General features: G+C 39.5%; 1 protein-coding gene across 5 annotated transcripts; it reads left to right on the forward strand.

Moving 5' to 3' along the window:
* The first annotated feature begins 603 nt into the window (after positions 1 to 603).
* Positions 604 to 27,345, forward strand: LOC141756948 (ceramide transfer protein-like). Of its 5 annotated transcripts, none has more exons than XM_074617020.1 (20): positions 604 to 803; positions 1,598 to 1,740; positions 4,137 to 4,271; positions 13,303 to 13,419; positions 13,574 to 13,639; positions 17,767 to 17,874; positions 18,088 to 18,226; positions 19,234 to 19,326; positions 19,710 to 19,867; positions 20,060 to 20,152; positions 20,886 to 20,972; positions 21,084 to 21,176; positions 21,378 to 21,446; positions 22,158 to 22,253; positions 23,152 to 23,284; positions 23,375 to 23,445; positions 23,530 to 23,658; positions 23,746 to 23,875; positions 24,197 to 24,333; positions 24,963 to 27,345. In XM_074617020.1, the coding sequence occupies exons 2-19, from the start codon at positions 1,630 to 1,632 to the stop codon at positions 24,322 to 24,324; spliced, it is 1,956 nt and encodes a 651-aa protein (XP_074473121.1). In that variant the 5' UTR covers positions 604 to 803; positions 1,598 to 1,629; the 3' UTR covers positions 24,325 to 24,333; positions 24,963 to 27,345. The 5 variants fall into 5 exon arrangements, with proteins under 5 accessions (XP_074473121.1, XP_074473125.1, XP_074473124.1 ...); XM_074617022.1 differs by having other exon boundaries at positions 653 to 793; XM_074617024.1 differs by lacking the exon at positions 21,378 to 21,446.
* The last annotated feature ends 133 nt before the right edge of the window (positions 27,346 to 27,478 follow it).

A 27,478-nucleotide genomic window follows, 5' to 3' on the forward strand; every position in this document is an offset into this window, starting at 1 on the left:
TAATCTAAATACTCATTCACACACCGATGGCTATGCCTCCGGGAGCAATTTGGGGTTAAGTGTCTTGCTCAAGGACACATGTCGATGTGTCCTTGAGCAAGATCCGGAGCAGCCAGGGATCGAACCACCGACCTTCCGATTGGTGGACAACCTGCTCTACCCTCTGAGCCACTGCCGCCTACCGATGCATTCATGGTCAGTATGTAGTGTCTGTCGTCTATCGATTAATAGAATGCCGCTGATGCGCCAAAATGAACAAAATGGGTCAATTATTTTTACTTATTACTTAAAGGCTACATGCCTCTGTTTTTTGTAATGTTCAAATGTTTTTAATAAGACTTGTTGTTGTTGTTTGTTTGTTTTTACCGTGGTATCGAATTTGGTATCGAGTATCGTGGAAATTCACTGGTATTGGTATTGACTACTAGATTTCTGGTACCGTGACATCCCTACTCTCGGACGGGAGCCGGCTCATATCGTTCACTTAAAAGAGCCGGCTCAAAGAACCTACTCGTTCGTGACTAACACATCACTAGCACCACACAAGCTGGGACACGCGCTCACCGCTCGAGCTTCACCCAGCGAGGAAGAAGCTCCAGACGTCAGTTGAAACATGGCGCTGACGAGGAGAGCTGTCATCACCATCAGTCCACAGGAGGAAACAACAACCACTACCACCTCCACAGCTTCTCTCTGAAACTCAGCGACGGGATTACCTGTTTACTACTGAAGCTTACTGGAGCACATTTACCTGCATTTCATCCTTTTGTCTGCCACCTCTCGAGGACTCAACGTAAGCTAACGTAAGCTAACTATTACCTGGTGAAAGGTGTGCTAACCTGTTAAGCTAACCAATGCTAATTTGAGAGGAGCTATCTAGCTAGTTATTGATCCAAGTCAGCTATTTGTGTCTGTAATAACACAACATGATTCAGTGAACTGTTGCTGCTTATCTGCTTGTCACTCAGGTGCTGTCAGTTCACACCTGAGCTGAGTTTTTGTTTTTATATACTACAGTGTTATGTTTTTATATACATTACACTGTAAAATATATAAAAACATATAACACTGTAGAGTCTACAGTGTTATGTGTTTTTATACTACAGTGTTATGTTTTTATATACTACAGTGTTATGTTTTTATATACATTACACTGTAAAATATATAAAAACATAACACTGTAGAGTCTACAGTGTTATGTGTTTTTATACTACAGTGTTATGTGTTTTTATACTACAGTGTTATGTTTTTATATACTACAGTGTTATGTTTTTATATACATTACACTGTAAAATATATAAAAACATAACACTGTAGAGTCTACAGTGTTATGTGTTTTTATACTACAGTGTTATGTGTTTTTATATACTCTACAGTGTTGTGTTTTTATATACTCTACAGTGTTGTGTTTTTATATACTCTACAGTGTTGTGTTTTTATATATTCTACAGTGTTATGTTTTTATATACTCTACAGTGTTGTGTTTTTATATACTCTACAGTGTTATGTTTTTATATATTCTACAGTGTTGTGTTTTATATACTCTACAGTGTTATGTTTTTTTTATACTTAAGTCTTGTGTTTTTTTATACTACAGTGTTAAAGTGCCAAAAATAACGTTGAGGAAACATGTCAGACAACCAGAGCTGGAACTCCTCCGGTTCCGAGGAAGATGTGGAGCCCAGAGATGAGTCTGGACATCTTATTGGTATCGTGGACTTGAGTGGAGTCCTCAGTAAGGTAAGTCACCTTTTTAATAAACTGGAATTTCCTGACAAGCTGGCTTGGTCAATGTCACTGCCAAAAAGGGCACGGCAGGGAGGTGTTTGTCTGTCTACGTATCAGGGTGAAATGAGGATAGTGTGGGAATGGTTTATTATGACAAATCATGGCATGTCTATTTTGAGATTAGGGTTTCAAAAAACACCTCAAACACCACCTGTTCATCAAGGCCTCTGATCTCAGCTGACTCTTCATACACATCACTCTTTTAATTACTTAGCTATAGTTTCCCCTCTGTGTTATTTATTAGTATGATTTTGTGTGCCCCCTTTGTAAAGCATCCTTGGGTTTCTGAAAGGAGCTATATAAGTCCAATTTATTATTATTATTATTATTATTATTATCCAGCATCCTATGCTGCACAGGAATATAACACCGGTAATCCCCACTGAAGCAAAAGGAAAGACCCCTATACAAACTGATCAGAGGGGTATGCAATGCAGCAGCCAGCAACATTAGCTCATACATCCCTCTAAGATAGATTTACTGTAGGTTTATACACGTGACATTGTATATTAATTTTAAACATGTAGTTTGCACTAGCTCTGCACTGCCAAGCTAGTGCACACTACAATGTCACTGCCAAGAAGGGCATGTCAGGGAGGTGTCTGTCTGTTTTCGTATCAGGGTGAAATGAGGGTAATGTGGGAATGGTTTATGACAAATCATGGCATGTCTATTTTGAGAATACAGTTAGCCAGCATCCTATGCCATCCATCAACATTTCCACTTTGCTGCACAGGAATATAAAACCGGTAATCCCCACTGAAGCAAAAGGAAAGCCCCCTATTGAAACTGATCAGAGGGGTATGCAATGCAGCAGCTAGCTACATTAGCTCATAGATCCCTCTAAGATAGATTTACTGTGATAATGGGTGGGTTTATACATATGACATTGTATATTAATATGCACTAGCTCTGCACAAGATCACAGTTGGCTATGGCAATGTTTGCACACTGCTCTTACCTCTATAAATACAGCTATTATTTTTGCCAAGTCTACATTGTGCAGACATTAATGTTTCCCTATCAAAAAGGGTAAAAGTCTGCTCATCTTTGCAGGCCTCCTGCATATTCCTATGCCATGTCTAATATGATAACAGTGTGGGTACAGCAAATGCTGTTAGTGTTTATGGGCAAATATGCAGCGATACTGTAAATATTGATTAGACAACAGTATGCAAGGTGCAGGGGAACCTTTGCTGGGCTGCTGGTACAAGTAAACTATGCTTGTTTAAGTGCATGCACTGTGTAAATAGGCTGTTTTTCTTTAGTAAACAGACACTTTAAGTCTCCTGCTAGACAGTCTTAGTAACCTATTTGGCCATATGCTTCTGCTTACTTGTGCAAGGCTTTGTTTTTGCCAAATTGACCACCGTTTTAAGGACTTAAGCTGCTCGCAAGCTAATGTGGTATTGATGTCACTGTACGCTAGTTGCCTCTAAACAGATTGCATGCTGACCCGCTAACCAAGCATATTGTGAGATTAAGCAGATCGGCATCCAGAAAAGCTCACCTCTTCAATCATACTAAGCCGTGTACACGTCACGAGTCTCGTGAGGATTAATGAGTCCATAAAATCCCACATATGTACTGGTTGTCCCAGAAGTGCAAACATGCACATACGTCTTTATGTTTGTAATGTACACTGAGTTACCAGTAAAACTACTCTTAAACATTTAACAAGAGTCATTTTAATAAAAACCTAGTTGTTGATTAAACTCTGTGTTGAATGTTTAAGCTGTAGTTTGTGGTTTTGTTGTACTAGACTGTTGGGTGTTAAATGTTTTTTATGTAAATAAGGCAGACAATACGAGCTGGACACCTTTCAGTACAACACCACCACAAAGTCAAGCCTGTAAACCATTTGAATTCAACATACAAAGAACCAGAGTAGTAGTGTCAACAACAGCTGACTTTAAGTAAGGTGGCATTTATTGAATATAGGGCTGGGTGATATGGAAAAAAATTAAATATCACTATTTTTTGAACAAATACCTTGATATCGATATTGTGACGATATTGTAGGGTTGACTATTGGTGCTTTTTGAAGATTTTTGATAAATAATCATCAGTATTGTGGATATAATGATTAAGTGGATAAAGGCTAATAATAGAACAGCTAGAAAAATCTGTTAAGTTCAGAAAATTACATCTCTTTACTGTTAAATAAATGCCATATTACGATATACCCAAAATCTAGGACAATATCTAATCTCATATCACAATATCGATATATTGCCCAGCCCTAATTGAACAGATATCCTATTCCATTACATTGTAGAGTTTTTTTTTTTTTTTTTTTCTTGTCCCTCAGCATACAAAGATATTAACTAAAGTGCTTTATTTTTCAGTGGACAAATTACATCCATGGATGGCAGGACCGTTGGGTGGTCCTAAAGAACAACACACTGAGCTACTACAAGTCTCAGGATGAGACGGAGTACGGCTGTCGGGGTTCCCTCTGCCTTAGCAAAGCTGTTATTACTGTGAGTACTATTGAGTTTCTCTACTACAAAGCACTTCCCTTTTCTGTTAACTGCGCTTCAATATGTCACAATCCTTTAACTGCAAGCATTAGAGCATATTTGACGACAGCTCTGTGTTCTTGCAGCTGTTCTTTTGTGCAATATTGGCCCTTTCAAAATGTCTTACAACAATGAACGCTATTGTTTGTGTAAGAAGGGCACATTTGTGAAGAGAGAGGAACCATCACTCTCGCTATTAAGCCACCAAACATCCAAATTTACTCTGGCACACATCCACTGCTATTCAAGACATGAGAGGATACTCTGTGGATGTTTATTTACATTGCAAATGTAGCCACACACACTACCCTTGTTTGTCCCTTCACCTAGAGCTTCAGCTGATTTGCTGTAGATATGTGTTGCTCTAGTTTGACCTTCCCTTCAGAAAAAGGCCAAATAACAGCCAGGCGGTGTGGTGTGCAGGCATTTTGGTTGCATGCCCGTGGTAACCACATTGGATATATTTGGTACATATCCACTACAACAAATGTTTATGAATGGAATAGAAATGACTGACCGATGAAACATGAGGGTTGGAAATAAGCACCATCCACCAGCCAAATGCTGGTAAAAGTGGCTGCTAGATTTGCATCACTCACCAGCTGAAAAAACAATGGTAATCTATTGTGTGGCTGCTAGATTTTGAAATCAACCAGCCACAGTGGCAGGTGGGCAAAAAAGTTAATTTCAAAGATTCACGATTCAAGAACTTTATTGTCATTATGCAAGCATAACGAAATTGCGTTTGCCCTCAAATGGTGCATTGTATTAAAAATAAAAAGACTACACTCATATATATATACAAGGAATAAATAAGGCATGAATGAAATAAAAGATTGGTACTAAATATCAACAATAAAAAGTGTAGAATCATGAGCAAAATAGAGCAACATGTGTATAATAAAATAACGCTAAAATACAACTAGCAAGTGTGCAAACATCAGCACACTTGCTAGTTGTGTTTTAGCATTATTTTATAATACTGATATAATCAACCCTGGTCTTGACCTTCCCCTTATATTTGGATGACTAGCTGTAATATGAAGTGGCTAATCGGTGTAGTCTGACTCAGTTATTTTGCTATTTGGAGTTGACATATCTTTGTAAACCTTTCAATAATCAGATCAGCAATTTGGGGAAATACGATTAAATTATTACAAGAATAACTATTGCTATCAGCTGATGAACTCACTGGTTAATCTGTCTTTATTGTCAGTGCCTACACAGATGATTTTTATCTGCCGGAATGATGCATGGGTAGCTTTTGTGGTTGGTAATGAGGTGATCAAAAGGAAGATGAAGGCTGGTAGGAGAATTGTGCAATCAGCTCTGTCTGTTTTTGCAAGAAAGACTGACTCTTGTATGGCAAATACACCAATGTATAAAATTCACTGAATTTTGCTTTTTCCCACATTGCTTTTTTCAAATCTCAAATAAGTTTTAGTTGTGTTGTTGCATATTGCATTTGGTTTGGATTGCTTGTAAAAAGAACTGCAGGAGCAAAAACTCAGTTTGAATGCTTCACCAGTTGTTGCAGTGCTGTTTTAACCTTAATAAAATGCTGCTTCAATTTTACCTGATCAAAGTATACGTTTTTCAGTTTCCATGTTATTAACACAAAGCCATGTTTTTCTAACGCTGTTATATACCATCCAAATCAACATGAATGGGATGAGTTGATCACATGAGGAGCACATGAGGAGAAATCTAAAGAGCAAAGATAGACTTTTCTGTTTTCTGCTTCCCATGGGCGTTCTCCCCTACTCCCTCTCTTTCTCCCTGAGCCTCTCACATAGTTTTGAGACGTTTGGTGAATGATATATTAGATGTGATTCAGATGTTAGCCATCCACCATATGGTTCTATTAAATTCACGAAGGAAAGACTCTAGCTCTTTCCTGGATCCAAGTGCAAGCCTGAGGCTTGACTCACTGTTGACAGTTCTAATCAGATGATGAACTTTACTCTAGTTTCTCAAACTTGTTCTTCAACAGCAGGTGATGTCCTATTTTTTTTTACAAAGAACTCCTGATTATGTCCTAAGTTCTGCTTGAGGATAACTGGCCTGTCAGGTGACTGTACTAGTTTCAAAACAACATGCTATGTGGTAACACTTTACTGAAAACTTCATCATGAGATGCCCAATCACTCTGACCTGGAAAAAGTCATTCATTCATCTTCTCAAGACTTGACTACAGTAACTCCGTACTTTCTAGCATCCAAAAATCCCTCTCTCGCCTCCAACTAGTTCAGAATGCAGCAGCGAGGCTTCTCAATGGTTTTAACAGACGACATCCCATCACCCCAATCCTGCCTTCTCTCCATTGGCTCCCTCTTTGATTTAGAATTGATTTTAAGGTTTTCACACTGGATGCATGAGCAGCGTGTGACGGCTACCCTGCTGAACTGCTGCGTCTCTCACGCGTACGGTGTCCACATTGCTGCTGCTGTCGGTGCAGAAAAAATAGGCGAGACCTTGAATCGGTAGAAGAGGTGCAGGCGTTCACACTGTTTCCAGCTCAGTCATTGACTGAAGCTCCGTCTGCGTCTCTCTCCAAACAGTAACAAGGAAAATGAATAAGTTACTGTTCCCTTAAAGCAGGCTTTGCTATTAACTCTATTTGTTCAGCTTCATCTATTCCCAGCTTATGTAAATATTAACCTCCATGCGGTGCTCTACTGTAGTCATTTCTCATTCCAGTGGAAATATGCCTCAAAAGTCTGGGGCATAAATAACAAAGAGTTATACAGTAGCTGGTGATGGTCATGCACAGACAGTTATTGCCTTTTTTGAACACATTTTTTCTTTCTTTTTCGTCAGTATTTCTCTCTTTGATTTTTCTCTCTTGTCATTTCTCCTCATGGCTCTCACATTAACTCTCAGACACAGATGCAACATGGTTTAGTATGTTCTCAGACATAAGGCTTGTTATATGTCCAGGTGTTTGTACTCCAATCTGCATCTCCATGCATTGTATCAGCTTGGTATAGAGTTGACCATCTTTGCATTTACACCATACTAAGTGTTAACAGGTTGTAGGCTTCATATTTGGCCCAGAGGTCTGAGGTCAGAGACTTTTGATACTATGGGAATTGAAAATATTATAATTCTGAATAATAAGATTAACTGCAACTATTGGTAATTTTATTTATCACTTAATTTTTTAATTGTTTTCTCGATTAATCCATCCAGTGTGCAAAGGAATATTTAGATTAGATCCTGATGGGCAGGTTGGCATCTTACATTGCAGCTTCTGCCATCAGTGTATGGATGTCTGTGTGAATGGGTGAATGCTGACATGTAGTTTAAAGCACTTTGAGTGGTCGGAAGACTAGAAAAGCGGCACATTAATGCAAGTGCATTCACCAAGTCCATTTAATCGTTAGTATTGAATAGTGAAAAGTGCCCAAGGTGCTGTTTTCAGATGGCTTGTTTTGTCCGATCAACAGCTCAAGGATGTTCAATTCACTATAACATATGGCACAGAAAAGCATTACATTTTCATATTTGAGAAGCTGCTGCCAGCAAATGTTAGACGTTTTTGCTTAAAAATCAATTATTTGATTATCAAAATAGTTGCCAATTATTTTCTGTCTAATGATTCATAGATTAATGGACTTATCGTTGCATCTCTAGTGTGCTTTCAGTGTGTATATATGTATTTAGTTCAGAGGGAAGTCTGTGGTTTAAGTTGCACAATGAGTCATTCACAGATATCAGTTAGGACACTAAAGTTCCTTCATTGCAGAACAGCCCAGAAGCATTTCTCAAAACTCCTGCAGCTTGTTGCTGGTAACCCTTTCTTCTCCTGTGTTGTGTTTTTCATGGTTGGTCTCTTCCAATCTAGTGTCTGGTTTCCATCATTCCCAGCATACCCAACAAGAGCATTGTTAATAGGTGGGAAACACAATAAATCAGCCACAAAAGCAATTAAAATGCAATGAAATAGACCTACACTTTAAACTACTGCCTCAAATTTCATCAGACTGGAAACAACATGTGTTTGACACAGTCTCAACTAGAAGGGAGGATTCATTGCAGAGCTGCTGGATTGGATTGCATTATACACGGTTCATTTCTTTGTGTCTACCACCTGTCTACACAATAGTATAGGTAGGTCATAATCGCCCTCTTTGTGTGTTCACATCCACCTCCGTTACTAGGGAACTTGATGACACTTACTGAATTAGATGACATTCAGTGTTACAGTACAACCAACATATCTGGTGTGCACAGAGAACGAATGTTACAGACACTAGCATTAGCAAGTTACAGTTAAAATAACACAAGTTATTACAATAAATACAGTGGAGCTGAAACGATTAATTGATTAGTTTTCAACTATTAAATTAATCACCAAATATTTTGAGAAACTATTAATGGGTTTGAGTAATGTTTTAAGAAAAAATAGTCAAAATTCTCAGATTGCAGCTTCTTAAATGTGAATATTTTCTGGTTTCTTTACTCCTCTATGACAGTAAACTGAATATCTTTTGAGTTGTGGGCAAAACAAGACATTTGAGGACACTGATCGACATTCTTTGCCATTTTCCGACATTTTATAGACCAACAACAACTAATCAATTAATCGAGAAAATACTCAACAATGAAAATAATAGTTAGTTGCTGCTCTAAAATACAGTTGTAGCATTTGCTGGTGTTAACCATTTATCTCCCTATGTTCTATACATTCAATGGCAAACAAGGAAAACAATCAAACTCTGTGTTGACAGTTAACTTGGACATGGACTATCTTCAAGGCGGTGGCACGGGATGCAATGATCTGGCTTCATCTTCTCCATATCCGTCATAAAGAGATACGAAAACAAAGACTTGAGGTCAAGTGGAAGTTGAATAGATCATTCCGAATGACGTTAGGCTTGTCGTGGAAATTGCAAAGTGTCTTCAGCCAGGAAATGAGACTCTTCCTCACAGCATGTAACTTCCTCTATTTTGGGGGTCATGAGGAGGGTTAAGACCCACATACCCGTGTGTGAATGTGGTTCTCCCCCTTGTTTATTTAACCTTCCCCTTCCTTTTTCTTTCACTCTGACCACTTGGTGAGTCAGTGTTTCCTGCAGCGGGGCCACTAGGATCCCGTTTTTGAGTATACAGAAAGATGTTCCTGGCACCAGGCCTCAGTAGTAAAGATGAAGGAACAAGATACTATATTTGTCTGAATCTCCTCTGCAGAGAGCATAATTCTAAAGTTTAAATTTGTACAAATGAGTAATGAAATCCAACCGGGTGCGCTGGGTGCAGCTTTGTAGGTTTCCGTAGTGTTTGCATTGGTTTCAATCCCTCTGTTGTTTTAGGTATTGGAAAATCACAATCTTTTTTTAAATGGGAGCTCCCTTCCATTCAGTTGTGGAAACTGTGACTGCAAACACGTACACCAGCTCAAAATGTGTTGGAAGGGAGAGGACAGAAGGGCAGTCTTTTTGAAGCTGAGTAGGAAAGTTGTGTTTGAAGAAAATAAAGACATAATAAAGCTGTTTTGTCTCATCGTTTTGATTTTGGCATTCATATTACTTCTACTAGGGGTGGGAATCACCAGAGGCCCCACAATACGTTATTATCATGATACATGCAGTGTAAACATTGTTGTCTACAAAATGCATCTCATCATGGTCACCTGGATAGTTTAAAAATGTGTTGTGAAGTAACATTGTGGGAAAGATTTCAAGGCGTAATATAGACTTAATGCCTTTTTGATTTATTCCTTATTTGATTTTGTCCTTTTAACTCACCGAGATAATCAAAATATTGATTTGGAGCCAAAGTGCTTTGCTGCAGTCGCATCTAAAATATCCATCCATCCATTTTTATTTTTTTATATTTGCTTGTCTGGCTTGTTGGAGGGTATCCCAGCATGCACTGGGCAACAGAAAGTCTCCTTCATATTGACTCTGTTCTGCATTGCCCTGCGTGTTAAGTTGTTCATTAATCAACCTACACACACATGCACATGTACACAGACACACAAACCAAACACTCCATACAGCTTTTTTTCGTCTGCTTGCCTTTCACATAGGGTCGAGGCTGAGATCAACGACAGCATGTCATGTCATCTTGTGATGTGCAAGGCTGCTAAAATGACCTTCACGTGATGGATTATTGTTTACTGTATCCTTGGATCCCAGTAACCTTCTCCGACCCAGTGCAGGCTTTCATTCCTCAACCAGTCAGTATACCCATGACCCCGTAGTCCCGAGGTGAATCCATTTTCTCACTTTCCTAGCAACCAAATCCCATCTACCAACCAAACACTGCAGCGTTCTCTGTAATTTCACATGGTTTTAGTGTAGTATAGTCACACAAAGCTGGGGAAATGCATGTGGTAGGGCTGTCAAAATCTTTTGTCTTCTTTATAACACATACACGGTTAAGGAAGCATCACACTTGTTTCCTTCCTCTTCTTGTGCTACCTATCTGGTGTTGATCTAATGCACAACATGCTGTTGGTGACTTTCAAATGAGCATCTGGTTTGGCAAGCTTTCAGCATCCAGCCTCATATTGTGCATTATTGACACTGAGCATCTGGTCTTGGCCTCAGTGCCGTCCAGGTGTCGGGCTACGCAGCCAAGTCGCACTCCTCCAATGAAACCTCTTTAAAGATCCCATAGTGGCCCATTTATTACTCTGCCAACCCACTGAAGCAATACAATCTGCAGTAATGGTTTGGGCTCAGGCTGTCTCTGCGCACAAGCATTCTCTGGGTGATATTAGACTGCAAGCTTGCAGTTGTTAATGATCAAATGTGCCTGTTTTATTACAGCTCGTCTCAGAGAATATAACAGTTTTAAGCAGTGCTAATCTTGTATAGATTAAATAGAGTTGGTAGACAGGATTAATCAATAAGGTATAATTATATTTAACCTCACAATACCATATTGATTCACTAACTCAAATAATCAATAAATGCACTAATTGAACAAACAATTTTAATTCTTTCTCTCTGAAAGTGCTGATCAGTGGAATGAGTGGCTGTAGTTGTTCTTGAAGCATTGCAGACTCTTGGCCCTCCGTAGTAAACGATTCCACTTATTGTGCATATACTCTAAGACCGGGATCCCAGATGTGTTTATTGCATCGTGGCCAACACAGGAATGCAGTGGTCTCTTCTCTGATGTGGTTTCTCTTTTGCTTACATTTTAACTGCAGTCTCTGGCATTTCTGCTCAATTCAGTCTTTTCCAGTTCTTTGTCCTTCTCAAGCTGTGTCCTCAGCTACACTCCAACAAGCCAGACTCTCACTCACACTGTACTGCATATCAGCCTGTTCTTTCACTGTGATTAGACCTTTAGATTGGGCTGTCGCAGTAACTGCAATATTGCAATACCGCACTATTGCAGGGGATGGCAAGTAAACGCTGCAACCACTAGGTTCACGTTTTTTCTTTTTTTTAATCTTTGCAATGGGAGCACCGGGTATTTACATTATGCTACAAATGCCAGCACCGTGATGAGGCGCTGAGCGTCTATTCTGCGCTGCACGTTTGGTGTTTTTTTTCTGGTTGCTGAGAGTTGGCTTTTTACCCAGCCGTCCAATCACAATGGAGGAGGAGCGAGACAAATACAACAAAGACCAACCGTCACATCCTACATGTACAAAAGCTGAACAACAACAACAATTGAGGAGATCTTAATACACATAGACCGGTGGGTCCGTCCTTTCTCCCTACGTACTTTAGCCTTCCCTTCATCCAGAGCAAGTACTCTACCTCGTGCTGACATTTTAACTTCTGCGGATGTTCCGTATCATAGCAACCAGACACAACCAAGCGTCTCAGCTGAAAAACTGCTGCGCCTCATTGCCGTCTGGATTTAACAATAAACAAGTATTAAATTAGTTTTAAAACCGTCATCTTTGTCCTTTAAAAAGCAATAATATACCTAATAATAGCCTAACAATAAAGCTTATTTATATAGCACTAAAATCAGGTTAAATTAAGTAAGATCTGCCTTCAGTGTGATTTAGCATTGGGACTCACTGTAAAGGTGTCCTTTCAGAAGGCCTGATGCATTTGGTAAATACTAAACAGGTAAATACCATTGCTGTCACCACCATTACCTCCACCTCCACCCTCCCCCACACACCAACACAAACACAGTCCCTGGTTGCTGTGTGTCCATGCCAGCGCAGCAGTTTCTCAGCGCTGACGGTACACTGGAGGGCTATTAGGAATACGCACCATCCTGCAAGTTGCCTTAAAAGGCCAGTCATCTGCCACTTCTCCTAAGGGACGCTGTCTGAAAATGGAGTCCGCCGTGCCTCTGGTACACTCCTCTTTGTCTTCTATCTCTGTGAGATCTATAGATATAGGCCATTCTACTCCCATCACTGTGACTGTGGTAGATTGCCATGTTTCTAGTTGTTACAGCCATCTCAGGAACAGATTGTCGCCCACCATGTAACACGCTGGAGAGAGATGAGCGGTTTGCTATTTCAGTGTCATTTTAATAGCTATTTACATGGATCGCCACCTCTCACATATGCCTCTCTCTGCGGGAAACAGATTTGCTTTTCCTCTTGCTATGAAAAGAACATGACAGCAAGCTAAGAAATGTATGACCCCATCATCACAGCTTTCAAGCCAGCTGGGTTCCCATAACTGGCCTCCAGTATCCTCCAGTATCTGATGTCGAGAGAGGATTTAATAATAAGTAGGGATGTCACAAGAATTTATTCTTTGGTACCAAGTCGATGCCAAAATTCTGAAAACGTACTAGTTTTTCCACTGCAGGTACCGTAAGTATCGTCAGGGCTCAAGACTAACGGCGTCCCATCATCAATAGTACAATAGCAAATGTGTTTGGGATGCAGTAAACTCACTATCGATACCATCTAGGGGACAAACCCTATTTTTTCCCTGATAATGCGACATTGTGAACAACAAATCCATGTATCGATATTTAAAGGATCAATAGCAGTATATTTTCAATGCACACTGACTAAACCTTTTGTCCTGTGTCCTTTTTTCTTTTTCAGCCTCATGAGTTTGACGAGTGTCGGCTGGACATCAGTGTAAACGACAGCGTGTGGTACCTAAGAGCACAAGACCCCGAGCACAGACACCAGTGGATTGACTCCATTGAGCTGCACAGGGTAAGTCATGCGCACCTCTTTAACACAGCAGACAACAATCAAAAGAAACCAAATCCTTGTCACATTTGCAACAATTGAGTATCATGTAATACAAGGTTGGATTTGTGAATGCGTGTGTGTTTATTGTTTGCATGTATGTGTGTGTTTCTATCAGAGTATCAGAGAGGGGAGGAGAGAGAGGGGAGGAATCCAGGGAACAATATTCATCCCTCCACCACTGGTGCGTTTGTTGGCAAGTCTGTAGGACTTAGTGAGCACTTCACTCATCTTTACCACAGTGCTCTGTAGTAGCAAGTGTGTGTTTGTGCTTATTTAGTCCATATAAGAAGCGTGTATGCTGTGTGAATAGGTTTATCCCAGATGGTTCACTATTGGTGCATGTAAATACTTTTAACAGAGGTCACGCTTAGCTGAAAGTTATCTCAACCTTGGACTAACATTTGGCTCAGGGTTAAGATAATCTCTTTTCATACACAGACATTTAACACACAGGTAACTCTGAGAAGGGAACACACAGTCACAGATGACATTGTTTCAAATAATTTCATCCCTGTACTACGAATCCATTTCAACATACCCCTTTTCGTTATCTGGGTTAACTAACCCTAACAACCACGAATTGTGGTGTGTACTGTGACACTTCCTGCCTTCTTTTAGCTGCGTCCCAGACCCCGGAGGTGTGAAACAGACTTGATAACAGGAAATAATAAATGAATATAAAAACATAATACAAAGTGGTAAGCGGACTTACTCGCTTAACTTGCTCTGGAGCAGGTTAGGTATTCAGTGTAAGTTATCATACACCTGTAAGAAGTGAACCACCGTCGTAGGACTGAAAACCCTGAAGGGTTAACCCTGAAGTTACCTCGCTAATCCCAAATCCTGCTTCATAATACAGGTCTCTAGAGGAGGGTTGGTTTGTCCTGGACCAAAGTCAGAGTTTTCTCGCTTTGTCGTTTGCCTAAAATATCAGTACAATGTGAATTTACATAGGGCTGAAATACAAGTTCAACCTGAAAAGCCTTGTAGTGCAGGGAGAACAAAAGTAGCGCCCATTGTATTCGGTCAGTGTGAAGGACAAAGGAAGCAGGTTGCAATCCCTACGGTTGACTACGGAGTAGAAGACAATGGAGGCAGGGAAGACCTACAAAGTGTTTATGGTCATATATACAAGGCAACCAACCATCAAATATGTAAATTATGTTTTGCATTGTTGAGGAAAAGAATCCCATGTGACATCTGGTAATCGAGTGTTTAAGATGTTTATTCATCTAGCTCTGAAGAAAAATGATTGCACAACATCAACAAAGTTTTTTTTTTATACTGATTTGTATGTTTTGAAAGTCTTAATCTAAAGCAGACATAATCCAGAGTGAAGCAATAGTTGTGAGTCTGTCTGGCATCGATGAGGAAAGTCACCACACCTTCTGCCTGTCTGCCCAAAACACATGCTCGCTCACTCGTGGTGCTTGGTTTAGGAAATCCCCCCTCTTCCCTCCTCACTCACTCATCCCTTCACCGGGGAGCCACCGTGACTCATGCACACACCGACCGTCCCACCCACTATGAGTCACTGCTGAAAGCGCTCCTTCCTAGAAGGCCCCGCTTCCCTCTCAAACCCACATTACTCACAGCACTCAGTAGCCCAGCGTCTCCACGGATACACAACACACCACAGCTAACACTTCAGCCCTCTTACAGTTTGAGACAGTGAAACATCCAAATATGAAAACAAGACTTGTTTCTAGGATACGGTCTTTATTAAAGTAAGCTGTGCTTGTTGTATATTTTAAATGTGCAGTGACAGCCATGTGGCATAAATTCCAGTAATGTGAGGTCATCTTTTTGTAGGGCTGTCAAAGTTAAAGCGATAATAACGCGTTAATGCAAAATCGTTTCAACGCCACTAATTTCTTTAACACAACTTGCGATTTTTTTTAGGTTGTAGCGGGCTCAGTTTTAAAGCTAGAATGAAGATACTGGTATCATATGAAGCTAAAAAACCTAAAGAATCCATTGGTACCAACCATGTCATACTAGCTTGTCACGAAGGACGCTAAATATCGTTTAACAGTATGCTAAATTTTGGTGAGGAAAAACTGGCATGGCCATTTTTAAAGGCATCCTTTGACCTCTGACCTCCAGATATGTGAATGTAAATGTGTTCTATGGGTACCCACGAGTCTCCCCTTTACAGACATGCCCACTTTATGATAATCACATGCAGTTTGGGGCAAGTCATAGTCAAGTCAGCACACTGACACACTGACAGCTGTTGTTGCCTGTTGGGCTGCAGTTTGTTATGATTTGAGCATATTTTTTTAATGCTAAATGTAGTACCTGTGAGGGTTTCTGGACAATATCTGTCATTGTTTTGTGTTGTTAATTGATTTCCAATAATAAATATATACATAAATTTGAATAAAACAAGTATATTTTCCTCTTCTCGTGTTGATAAGAGTATTAAATACTTGACAAATCTCCCTTTAAGGTAGATTTTGAACAGATACAAAATGTGCGATTAATTGCTATTAATTATGGACAATCATGCAATTAATTATGATTAAATATTTTAATCAATATTGCCCTATTTTTATGGCAATTAAATTATTTTATTTTGTGATTTGGATACGTCTGTTTCTGCTCCTGGCAGCTTTTTATCAGCACCAGGCTTTATGTCTCCTATTCAGTCAGTAGTGTGTTTGCACTTACTCCCTTTTCATTTGTATTTTCTGGTTTTATCAAACAGTATTGCTTCAACAAAACCTCTGCCTGCTTTGATTTTTTCCTCATGCAAACTGTTAGATAGTGCAATCTGTGCTGAGGGAGTCTGTAGGGTAGCAGTATGTTGGCTAAAGGGCAGCAGCACAGACTGAAATCCATGCAAAAGCAAGGCGGAGTTACTCCTGGCCGTTGACCGACAGTTACCCCAAGCTCTTACAAATGCCAGTCACGTTAGTTGACATTTCACGCTCTCTGGTGGTTGAAATGGGAAGTGTCTCTTAAAGGGAAACACATCTCTGTTTCTGCTTTCCACCAGTATCTGTCTGTGTTGGTGAACCATCTATTTTGAGTGCCAGGCTGTTATGTAAGAGGAGAGGGGGAACCAGTCGGGTTTACAGGAAGCCAGTTGATGTTTCATTTGTGTTGCCATGGTCACTGAATCTGTGTCATGTCGTGCTGCTGTTGAGATCACTATCCTCAACATTTAATAGTTTAAATTTCAGAGTTCAACCTTGCGTACATATTTGGATGTAACACCAAATCATTTAAAAAAAATAATTCAAAGTACTTGAAGGGAAGAGAACATCTTTTTCAATTTAGAATCAGGTTTATTTTGCCAAGTATATACATACATACATGGAATTTAATTCAGTTTTTTAAGCCGCTCTCTCGATGTACTTACACAGAAAAGAAATAACAGAATAAAAGAATACAATAATACAAATAAAATAAATATAAAATGCCTATATACAAGTCAAGTGTTTGGTACAAGTGCATGTGCATTCAAACTATAAATTATAATCAAAAAATGTGCATTGAAGACTGTAGATTATAATCTAAAAATGTGCATTAAATACTGTAAATTATAATCTAAAATGTGCATTAAAGACTGCAAAATATAATCTAAAAATGTGCATTAAAGACTGTAAATTATAATCTTAAAATGTGCATTAAAGACTAAATTATAATCTAAAAATGTGCATTAAACACTAAATTATAATCTAAAAATGTGCATTCAAAATGTAAATTATAATCTAAAAATGTGTATTAAAGACTGTAAATTATAATCTAAAAATGTGTATTAAAGACTGTAAATTATAATCTAAAATGTGCATTAAAGACTGCAAAATATAATCTAAAAATGTGCATTAAACACTAAATTATAATCTAAAAATGTGCATTAAAGACTGTAAATTATAATCTTAAAATGTGCATTAAACACTAAATTATAATCTAAAAATGTGCATTAAAGACTGTAAATTATAATCTAAAAATGTGCATTCAAAATGTAAATTATAATCTAAAAATGTGTATTAAAGACTTTAAGAATTATAGTCTTTAACGGTAGCAGCAGATATTTAATGTTAAAGAGTTATTGACAGTGTATGGCTGATTAAGTGTTCATCAGAGTTATAATTAAATACTGGTGTGATGTTTAAAACACCAGAATAGGTGGGACACAACTCACAATTGCTGAATTATGGCAGTTTTTCTTTTCACTTTTTCTCATGCATCATGTCTTTTGTTTTGATAACATTTTTGGTTTAAATTATTAATAATAATGTATTTTATTAAGTTAGACTACTTTGTGACAACATCACTAACTTGTCGGTCTCTTCGTAGGCTGATTCTGGATATGGCTCAGAGTCCAGTCTGCGGAGACACGGCTCCATGCTGTCTCTCACATCGGCCACCAGCGGCTTCTCTGCCACCTCCACATCCTCCTTCAAGGTGAGTTTTCTGGTTAATGTTTACACTGGCTGATGAATTCACTGGCTTCAATTTTATATCTGCACACATGAGGGATTTTCTGGTATTTGTAGGCACACACACACACACACACACACACACACACACACACACACACACACACACACACATGGAAATGGTCCATGGAAATGTAAACAAAGGCCTAACCTCTCTGTTGCTTTATTGTTTCTTCAGAAGGGTCACAGCCTGAGAGAGAAGCTGGCAGAGATGGAGACCTTCAGAGATATCTTGTGCCGGCAGGTGGACACGCTTCAGAAATACTTTGATGGCTGTTCAGACGCCGTGTCGAAGGATGAGCTGCAGAGGGATAAAAGTAAGACCCGCAGACACCTACACTCCTTTAAACAATTATTTCATTTCTCTGTAGGGGATCTGAATTACTTGCTACACCTTTTCTGTCCAAGAACGTCACAACATCCGGTTGAAAGGTCGACCGCCAACTTGACACAGAGAAATCGAGCAGTAAAGCCACTGTGAAATCCATTTATCTTTGTTTACTTTAGTCAGTGAGGCTTTTAGTGCTAAATTACCGCAACTTCATCATTGTCATCACGGCACGCAGGTTTTGGTTGCTTAGTAACGGCAGGCGCGACAGGAGCGCAACCTCCCAAGCACCTTGGATAAACGGCTAGCGTTTTCTACGCGTTTTAGACACGGCATTTGAACAAACCCATATACATTAATCGTGACAGCTCTAATAGTAAACTAAATATGTTTTTCTTTTGATAAAACGATTTGAAGACGGCACATTTTTCACTATTTTTTGGCATGTTATAGACATAGATAAATTAACAGATACTGAAAATAATTGTTAGTTGAAGCCTAGTTTATTTTGGCATTAGGTCTAGCAATGTGTGGACATAATAGAATGGTACACAAAGGTTATTGTAATATTTGGAGATTAGAGGAAACTTGTCGTGAACTTTGCCTGGAATGTGTCAGTGTGTTGTGACTCAGACAGCAGTCATTCTGCGAGCCCCCTCATCCTCACCCCATCCTGGCTGGCTGAACATTTGCCCATGGCAGCCTGCGCTGGGCGCCTGTGGATGACCACAGTGAATGAAGCCCTGCTTTTGTCCTCCTCACCTCCCTCTCTCCGCTCCTCGCTCTCTCTCCCTCTCCATTCTAAAGATGAAACCAGACCATTGTCATGTTGTCCAGCACAGCAGAGTTCTGTCAGTCTGATGGTGTGCTGCTGTGCTGTAGCTGCAGTTGTGAATGGGCCACAAGGCCTTACCCTGCCCTGGTTGACTTTTTAAGTAAGGTTCCTACGAGAAAAGGCCACCTTTCCTCTCTGAAACTTTATTTCTCTTTTTTCAGTCGTGGAGGATGATGAAGATGACTTCCCCAACACCCGGACAGACGGAGAGTTCCTGCACCAAAACAACAACAACAACGGCAGCAAAGAAAAATGTGAGTAATGCAAAATTCTTTCATTAAATATTCACAACTATCAAGCTTAAAGTTTGGAAAAACAGCATTAGACAGTATTTATTGAGACAAAAATACAAAAATCTCTCAATTGAATTAACCATCACCATGTTCTGACTTTGGCCAAAAGAACTATGTCTTCAAATCTTTATGTAGGACCCCGTTGTCATAGTAAGAAGGTGATACAACAGAACAGTAATAGAACAGCTAGAACAGTCATGCCATATCACAATATCCAAAATCTAAGACTATGTCTCATCTCATATCACGATATCAATATGATATGTTACCCAGCCCTTGTACAGATTTGGTGTTTGTTACAAGCAGAGTTTGTTTTAATCCCATCATGCTCCTCTTATGTGCAGTGTTCCAGTCCTTGAGTCCCAAGGGAATCAATGGCATAGACTTTAAGGGTGAGGCCATCACATTCAAGGCCACCACCGCTGGGATCTTGGCCACTCTGTCCCACTGTATCGACCTCATGGTGAAGAGAGAGGACAGCTGGCAAAAGAGAGTGGATAAGGTGTGTAACATTCGGATCTAATTAGCTAGGCTTCATCTACATGCTGGAAGAGAAAGCCTGTATTATTTACATTTTTATTTGTCACGCAATAGTGATTGTTTTTCTTCCTTTATCTACAGTAGAGAAGCAGTTATTGTAGAGAAAGTTACTGTAGTATTTGTTTAATGATTCAGTATTTTTGTGTGTGTCTAGGAGATGGAGAAGCGGCGAAGAATAGAGGAGGGCTATAAATCTGCCCTCAATGAGTTGAAGAAAAAGTCTCACTTTGGAGGTCCAGATTATGAGGTGAAGTATAAAATCCATAAGGGCCTGTGTCCATATAGCATCTTCTGAGGAGCGTTTCATCGGAAAAGCCTACCGAACACTTTTTTTCATGTACATAAAACATATCACCACTCCAACCACCGTTGTATGATAGACTTGCATCGCCCCTTTGCTTTTTATTATCTATTTGAGACACTATTTGTTGGACATTGATTTTTCACCATGAGCACCAACCGGAGGAAGAAGTAATTAACTTAACGCTACATTAACAATCGAACAAACTGTACAGCTAATGGTGATAAAAGCACAACACACACCATCAGCCGATCTGATCCCACAAATGGGTTTTCTGGTCTTCTGTTATGATAATGTCTGTCTGACGTATCATAAAGCTCTGGATAGACTGACACGGCCAAAACAAGCTTCTCCTCCATTTTCTTGGTAACTTTGGTGACGATTCCCCCCGAAGGCGACGTCACCAGTGCTTTGTCTGAAAAAGTTCAGAGGTTTTCAACTAGATGCGCTCCGAGAGGAGAGGCTGCACAATAAAGGCGAAGCGCTCAGAAAAAAGACGCTGGGTGCAGCGCCTTTTCTCTAGGTGGCCGCAGACGCCCTTTCCTCATTGGGAACAATTTAAGAAAGATGCTGGTGCTCAGAGAAAAACGCAAAATGGACACAGCCTTAATGCAGCATGAATTTTGGGTTGTGTAAGAAGAACTTTTCATGTAACGTTCTCTCTCCCCTTTATTGGCAGGAGGGTCCAAACAGCCTCATTAATGAGGACGAGTTTTTCGATGCTGTTGAAGCTGCTCTCGACAGACAGGACAAAATAGAAGAACAGGTAAGCAAAAGATCAGATCCAGTAGTTACTTAAAGAATGATAAGTGCTAAGGTGACGTTAAACTTTAATCGTAGTATATTAAAAAATACTTATTTTTGTGTTTGTGTCCAGTGTCACACTGAGAAGTCGAGGATACAGAGATCCAGCCCCGTCCCTCCTGGAGACGTCTATTCCAGCACCGGCACACACAGATTCTGTGACAAGGTTAATAATAATAACCCTTCAAAAGTGTTCACACCTACGAGCTGCTTTCATCATTCCACCTGTTCCTCCTCCATTTCTTCATGTTCCTCATTTCACACTTCTGTCATTGTTTCATCTCACATCCCTTTTGTGTAACTTTGTGTCTTCCTCTCTTTCATTTGTTTTTGTCCGTCACTTCCTCGATTCTCATCTTCCCTGTAGCCTCATAGTCAGTCCTCCCCTGTTGTGATAGTCAGCGCCCCTCACGATGTCCACAGATTCAGCACAGAGGTAACAGGCTCAGCCAGTCACCCCTCCTCTGTGTTTCACCTGTCTAGACTAAACATCATGTTTGCATAACTGTTGAATCCCCAGTAACTGCGTAAGCTTAGGCTGTATTCACACCAGATCCAGCGGTGCGGTGAAAACTGAAGTAGTCCTCCCATTCATTTTGAATGGCGGTAGGGCGTTTTGGGGTGTGGCTGCGGTGGCCTGCGGCATAAAACTAGAAACGGAATCAACTTTTGGAGAAACGCAACCCGACAAAAGACGTTAATTGTCGCAGTCAGTGGACCATTAAAGTGATTCTTCCACACAGAATCGCCACAACGCCTGATCTGGTGTGAATACTGCCTTAATCATGGTACTAACTGTAGCAGCATGAACTATGAGCTCCCTTTATATCTGTGTGATATACTAATTATTGATGTTTAAAGACAATGCACTACGAGGTCTGTTGTGTAACATACAAGTTCAAATACAGGTCTGATTGGTGCATCAAAGCTTTGTGTCCTCCGGTGTTAATTCTGGCCCCTGATTTAGTTTAGTTAGTTTTAGTCACAGTTTGATTTTTGTTAGTTTTAGTCCACAGAAAGCAGACCGTATATAGAATCATTAGGTGCAGCTTCTAAGGCGGTGTTTGCTTATGTCTGAGGGCCTTTTCAAATTGTCATTACATAACCGATCTCCCATCCTCTTTCTGTCCCTGGCCTTGTGTTACAGGTGGAAGAGATGGTGCAGAATCACATGACCTACTCCCTGCAGGATGTTGGTGGAGACGCCAACTGGCAGCTGGTTGTAGAAGAGGGAGAGATGAAGGTATGAGGAAGATTTTTAGGTTTCTGTAAATCAACTGTAACTGTAAATCACATGGTAGAGTATATTTATATGTATTATGTTTGCTGAGTCATACACTAAATTAGGAAATTATATTTAAAAAGTCTCAAGTATGTCCTTAAAATAACATTTATCTGGAATTGATTATTGGACCACTACGGCAGCGTATTGCTGCCACACCAGAAAAAAAAAAAACTGATAAGTATCATGTTATAACATGAAAAGTTTATTGTTATAACAAGATGTTTTCACATTATTATGACATACAAATTTATCACGTTATTATAAGAAACTTTTTTTGTTTTAACAATATAATATTCTTGTTATATCATGAAACTTAAATGTGATAACTTATTGTTTTAACATAAAATGTTTGACCTTTTAATGCGTTTTCTACACACCTTTTCCTCATTCAAACACAAGTTTCACGTTATAACAATATGCTAAGTTATCACATTATAACGTGACATATTTTATGTTAAAACAATATCAGTTATCACGTTAAAACATTTTGTTGTAACAATAAATTATCAGGTTTTAACATGAAAAGTTTCACGATATAACAAGATAAATAGTATATTGTTGTAGCAAGAAGACTTTCTTGTTATAAAATGTTAAGTTTGTATGTTGTTATTACATGAAAATATGTTGTTATAACATGAAAAACATCTTGTTATAACAATAAAGTGTTCACCTTATAACGTGATACTGATCCGTTTCTTTTTTCCTGGTGAGGCAGCAAAACGCCGCCGTAGACAGTGTTTTCTTAAACCCAAATCAAATCCTACTACATGTACACACACATTATAAAATGGGATTATAAAATGATTTTGCTTAACTTTCTTGTTGTGTGTGTTTGTGTGTGTGTGTGTGTGTGCAGGTGTACAGGAGAGAGGTGGAAGAAAACGGGATTGTTCTGGACCCACTGAAGGCCACTCATTCAGTAAAGGGGGTGACGGGTCACGAGGTCTGCCACTACTTTTGGGACACGACCTACCGCAACGACTGGGAGAGTACGTCCTTTAAATCAATGCTACTTTAAAACCATTTATTATGATTGAGGAAACCTTTTTTAATACTCCCATGTTCTCTGCCTCTTTTAGCTACCATTGAAAACTTCAATCTCGTGGAGACGTTGTCGGACAACGCAGTAATTGTTTATCAAACGCACAAGGTAAGAGCCACAAGATCACAAACAGAATCACCACACCTGATCGCCAGTTGAATCTGAAATGATAAAAGATAATCTGCGTTGCAGCGGGTGTGGCCGGCGTCTCAGAGGGACGTGCTGTACCTGTCGGCCATGAGGAAGATCTTGGCCAACAATGAGAACGACCCCGACACCTGGCTGGTCTGCAATTTCTCCGTGGATCACGATGAGGCACAGGTGAGCCATCGAGTCCGTTCAGACGCCGTGTGAGTGAGAATCATGCTGCTGCTGCTTTTCTTAATTCTCCGTCCTGTCGTCACACAGCCATCCAACAAGTGTGTCCGAGCCAAAATCAACATCGGCATGATCTGTCAGACCCTGGTCAGCCCGCCAGAGGGAGATAAGGAGATCAGCAGAGACAACATCCTGTGTAAAATCACCTACGTCGCCAATGGTGGGTATCCATCTGTTATTTTGGCTTAAAGATTAGAGTATCTACAGGTAATATAGATTTAAAAAACATTCAAAAAACTTCAAAAAATGCATTTGAAAGTATAGAATTTACAAAAGTCTTCGATATATTCTCTTGCCTCTCTTTGCCTCTTTATTTTTAACCAACCATTTCAACCATTTTCTTTAAAATTGATAGGATATTATGTTGATTTTGTAATGGCAAACTATGAAAAAAAAGCCATTTTGACACATTACGATGCGCTCGTTGGTTGAAACCTTCTTGCTCAGTAAAGTTTTGACTCCTGTGTTTGTGTGTGTGCAGTGAATCCAGGAGGCTGGGCTCCTGCCTCCGTGCTCAGGGCCGTGGCTAAGAGGGAGTACCCCAAGTTCCTCAAGCGCTTCACCTCCTACGTCCAGGAAAAAACTGCTGGCAAACCCATCTTATTCTGAGGCTCACAGGTAACACAGGAGCTCACTAATACGGTTTTATGTGTTCACCAGGGCTGTCAATCGATTAACATATTTAATCGCGATTAATCGCACAGTTTTTATCAGTTCAAAATGTACCTTAAAGGGAGATATGTCAAGCATTTAATACTCTTATCAACATGGGAGTGGGCAAATATACTTTCTTTATGCAAATGTATGTATATATTTATTATTGGAAATCAATTATCACAAAAACTGTCTGTAAAGGGGAGACTCGTGGGTACCCATAGAACCCATTTTCATTCACATATCTGGAGGTCAGAGGTCAAGGGACCCCTTTGAAAATGGACATGCAAGATTTTCCTCTCCAAAATTTTGCATAAGTTTGGAGCGTTATATAACCTCCTTCCCGACAAGCTAGTATGACATGGTTGGTACCAATGGATTCCTTAGGTTTTCTAGTTTCATATGATATATGATGATGATATCTTCCCAACTAACATATCACAAATAGCGTTAAAGAAATTAGTGGCGTTAAAACAAAACTTGTTATCATCACATTAACTTTGACAGCCCTCGTTTTCAGCCGTCACCTCTGCATCTTTATTCAGCACATACCCCCTGCAAAATGATAATATGAAGCTTCTCCATCTTTCCAGTGTTGACACATGAGGACAGATCTGCACATGAGGCTTTGAGGACACACCGTCTTCAGACTGACTGCTGCTCTGCTGCCGTGACAAGACAAGTTTTCTCCCTTCCAGTTCTTAGCTACAAGTTAGTCCCAGTAGAGGGGAGGAAAGGTCATAATGGTGCCCTCTGGTGGCCACATTCAAACATCTGTGGGACAACCCCTTGACCCTAGTTAATTGGCAGTGATGTCATAATTTATCATTTCAAGAGAAATCACCACTTGTTTAATTGATAAAACACTAAATTGCTGTTATTCAAAAGGAGATTAATTTGAGCGTCAATAGAAACCCAGTAAGAGTCTACAGATATGAATACACCCAGCAGGGGGCCCAGTCTACCTTCCCTCCCCATGAAAGCAGCTCCTAATGTCCCAGCTGAGGCCATACTTCATGCTCATGTAGAAGACTGACTCGTCACGTCTTTTTTCTTACAGATATATTAATATATAATGTATGTACGTCCTATAAGGAGTTTGTAAAAAAGAAACAAACAGATCTTTGCTAATAGACTGAACTATTTTATTCTTGCCATTTATAGTTCATATTTTTTTTTTTTTTCATAATTAGTAATTTCCCAGCTTTCTTTTTAAGCTGCTAACTTTTGCTAGTAAAACATCGATTAAGTCCAGAGGGCTGTCATCAACACGTGACCCCTATGATATAAGACTTGACCTCTCTGACTCCGTCGCCTCTCATGAAAACACCTCTCGTCGGTGCTGACGGAGGGACGAGCCGAGAGGAGTTTGTCATATATTTAATGTACAAAACAGAGTTCCTGTACATTGTTTGCTTGGCTTTATATTAGTTTCATTGTAAAAAAAAATGTCGTAGTGTCATAGCACATATTTTGAATGTTAAATTGTAAATAGCGTCACTAACATTTCTCTGAACGTCGGATAGATTTCGTGACTTGAGTCGAGCCCAAATGCCTTAGTGTTACAGCTGAATCTAGTTTCAGATGGGATGCTGTTAGTGCACCTATGAAATCACTAGTGAAGTGCCTCATGGCTGCGTCCCCCTTATTAATATCTCCTCTAGGAGAAAACAAAAATATCTACTGAATGAAGCAGGTGACACTTAATTTGGATTTCCCACAGATGGCTGGCAGGATATTTTTTACAAGTTCTAGTATTATGAAGATACATTTCAATTTAATTTCAGTATAAGCATCGCCGCCTCAACATTTCAGTCAGTGTTTCTGGTGTTTGGTACATGTGCTTCAGTACGTACCGGCAGTTAAAGTACTGAAGCCGTTCCGTTAATACAGTCAAGCTGTTTTTCTGTCTAAAAGTGCAGAACTGCAAAGTCCAGAGTTTAGCGTCTATAGAGAGGCGAAGTTCCTCCCCTTCCGGTGGACCCTTGTTTTGGAAAAAATATGAACGATAGTCATCGGAGAGAGATAAATATTTTTTTGATCCTGTTTGAATTGCGCTACGAATCACACATATGATGTTTGTCAATTTAAAAGATAACTTTGCAAGTCAAGAAAGTCTCAGTTTTGTCGTCGTATCATTGAGTTTTGTGCGACTCCTGGTCTTTTTTATCAGCCGGGAAGAGAAAGAACGAGTCAGACCCGTCGCTGGTGTGAGTTCATCCCAGTAGGAAACACACCGGCATCGTAGCTTCAGAGAGAGAGAGAAACGTCGCTACGACACTTTTGGGTGTGTCGTCTTTCTAATTACGTATTTTCACAGTCTGATACTTCAACAGTTTTAAAACAAACTGCAACTTTCTTGACTTCAAATTATCTTTTAAATTGACAAACATCATATGTGAGATTTATGGCGCAATTCAAACAGGATTAAAAAATATTTGTCTCTCTCCGTTGACTACTGTTCATATTTTTTCTGAAATAAGGTCCCATCTTCACCTCTGTATTTAAGTACTTACGGTGTACTTACACTTCTGTTATTAGATGTTTTATTTGCTCCTCCTGTTACATTTAAAAGTGATTTGTTTTAAGTAAACAGTGAAGCTTTAACTCTGGACTTTGCAGTTTTTTACAGGCTGAAACGGAACCATCACAAAACCTTTTTAGGAGGAAGTTACACAATTTGGTTTTCATGATCTTAAACATTTCCAGACTTTTCAAAGTAAAGCACCTCTTACCTGAATATATTTTTAGTACCATTCCCACCTGCACAAAATGATTTTTCTCTTGGGTCATATCTATGATGATAGATGTGTAGCTATAGTCTTCAAGCTTACAGCAATGATGAAGGTGAGAGTGAAGCCAGATGATACTGAGCCTCTCGGCGGCTAAGTGGAGAAGAAGCCAGGCTGAAGCTCTCTCACCTTTAAGCAGACATTTCTAAATTCTAGTTCAAGTATCTGAATGTAATTAGAAATACATTTGTTTTGTAAATAATTTGTTCATACTAATGCTGTGGGATCAACTTACAAAATGTACCGTGACAGCGTTGCACTTCTGCCCTGTTTTAAAAGTGAAATAAATAAGTTTATCCTCCAGTTTTCCTCGTTTG

Source organism: Sebastes fasciatus, chromosome 19 (genome assembly GCF_043250625.1).
Source record: "Sebastes fasciatus isolate fSebFas1 chromosome 19, fSebFas1.pri, whole genome shotgun sequence".
NCBI classification, from domain to species: Eukaryota; Metazoa; Chordata; class Actinopteri; order Perciformes; family Sebastidae; genus Sebastes; species Sebastes fasciatus.